This window comes from Phacochoerus africanus, chromosome 15, assembly GCF_016906955.1.
Source record: "Phacochoerus africanus isolate WHEZ1 chromosome 15, ROS_Pafr_v1, whole genome shotgun sequence".
NCBI lineage: Eukaryota > Metazoa > Chordata > Mammalia > Artiodactyla > Suidae > Phacochoerus > Phacochoerus africanus.
In genome coordinates this window covers 106630585-106631559 of record NC_062558.1, presented here as the reverse complement: position 1 = coordinate 106631559, position 975 = coordinate 106630585, and the positions used below count along the sequence as shown (strand labels likewise).

At 38.3% G+C, this 975-nt stretch overlaps 1 protein-coding gene across 1 annotated transcript; it reads left to right on the top strand.

Moving 5' to 3' along the window:
- The first annotated feature begins 365 nt into the window (after window positions 1-365).
- LOC125116725 (thymosin beta-4-like) lies at window positions 366-497 on the top strand. Its single transcript, XM_047762202.1, has one exon. The coding sequence runs from the start codon at window positions 366-368 to the stop codon at window positions 495-497; it is 132 nt and encodes a 43-aa protein (XP_047618158.1).
- The last annotated feature ends 478 nt before the right edge of the window (window positions 498-975 follow it).

Below are 975 nucleotides of genomic sequence, written 5' to 3'. Positions count from 1 at the left end.
CCATATGTTAGAGATGCTTCAGGAAAATAAACATGTTCTTTTTTTTAAAGTGCCTGTGAATGCTTATTAACATATCCAGGTTGGTTGCTTATGTTGTCGTGTTGTAAATAGTCAAGAGTTGAGCTCATAACACTTTACACCTTCCCTGGGGCAATTTCCACTTTCTTTAAAAGCTTTTAAGAAGATCTACTCAGTCTGGACTAAGGTAATTGTTCTCCTCACCTAATGTGCTCGAGTCAAACTTCTTTTTGAGTTCTGCAGTTCAGGAAAATGCTTCAGAATTGCAGCTACAGTGGCAGTCAGCAGCAGCCACTGCATGAACTGAATTCTACCTCCTCATGCTTCGATGGGCTTCCTTTGCAACCATGTTTGACAAAGTTAATATGGCTGAGATTGAGAAATTCCATAAGTCGAAACTGACGAAGACAGAAACACAAGAGAAAAATCCACTGCCTTCAAAAGAAACAATTGAACAGGAGAAGCAAGCAGGAAAGTGATAATGAGGCGCTCACGCCAGTATGTTGTGTAAATTCCACAAGCATTGCTTTCATGTTTTACTTTTAGCTGTTTACCTTTGTAAGATGCAGAGAGATTGGATCAAGTGTAAATGATCATGCTGCCCCTTTTCACATCAAAGAATGGAAAACTACTGACACAAAATCCGCACCTTCCTCTCACATCTGCCTGTCTGGCTGGTAGAGAAGAAGAACTTGCTTGTTGGTGAAGGAGGAATCTAGGTGGGACGACAGTGAAATCTAGCGAGAAAGCAAGCTGGTCCATGATGTTCTGAGGGCTGTAAAATACAGTTTAATCAGACTGCCATTTTGTTTTAGTTAAAATGATTTTTAAAGTATGGAATGCACAATTTTTTAATATGCAAATGAAAAGTTTGAAAACTTAAAAAAAGAATTGCAGCTATATGTTTATATTAGAAATGAAAAGAGTATAACTAGGGCAAAAAGAGGATCCTTTTTC

Excerpts from the sequence above, each read along its gene's own strand:
- LOC125116725 (XM_047762202.1), top strand. The coding sequence starts at position 366 with ATGTTTGACAAAGTTAATATGGCTGAGATTGAGAAATTCCATAAGTCG.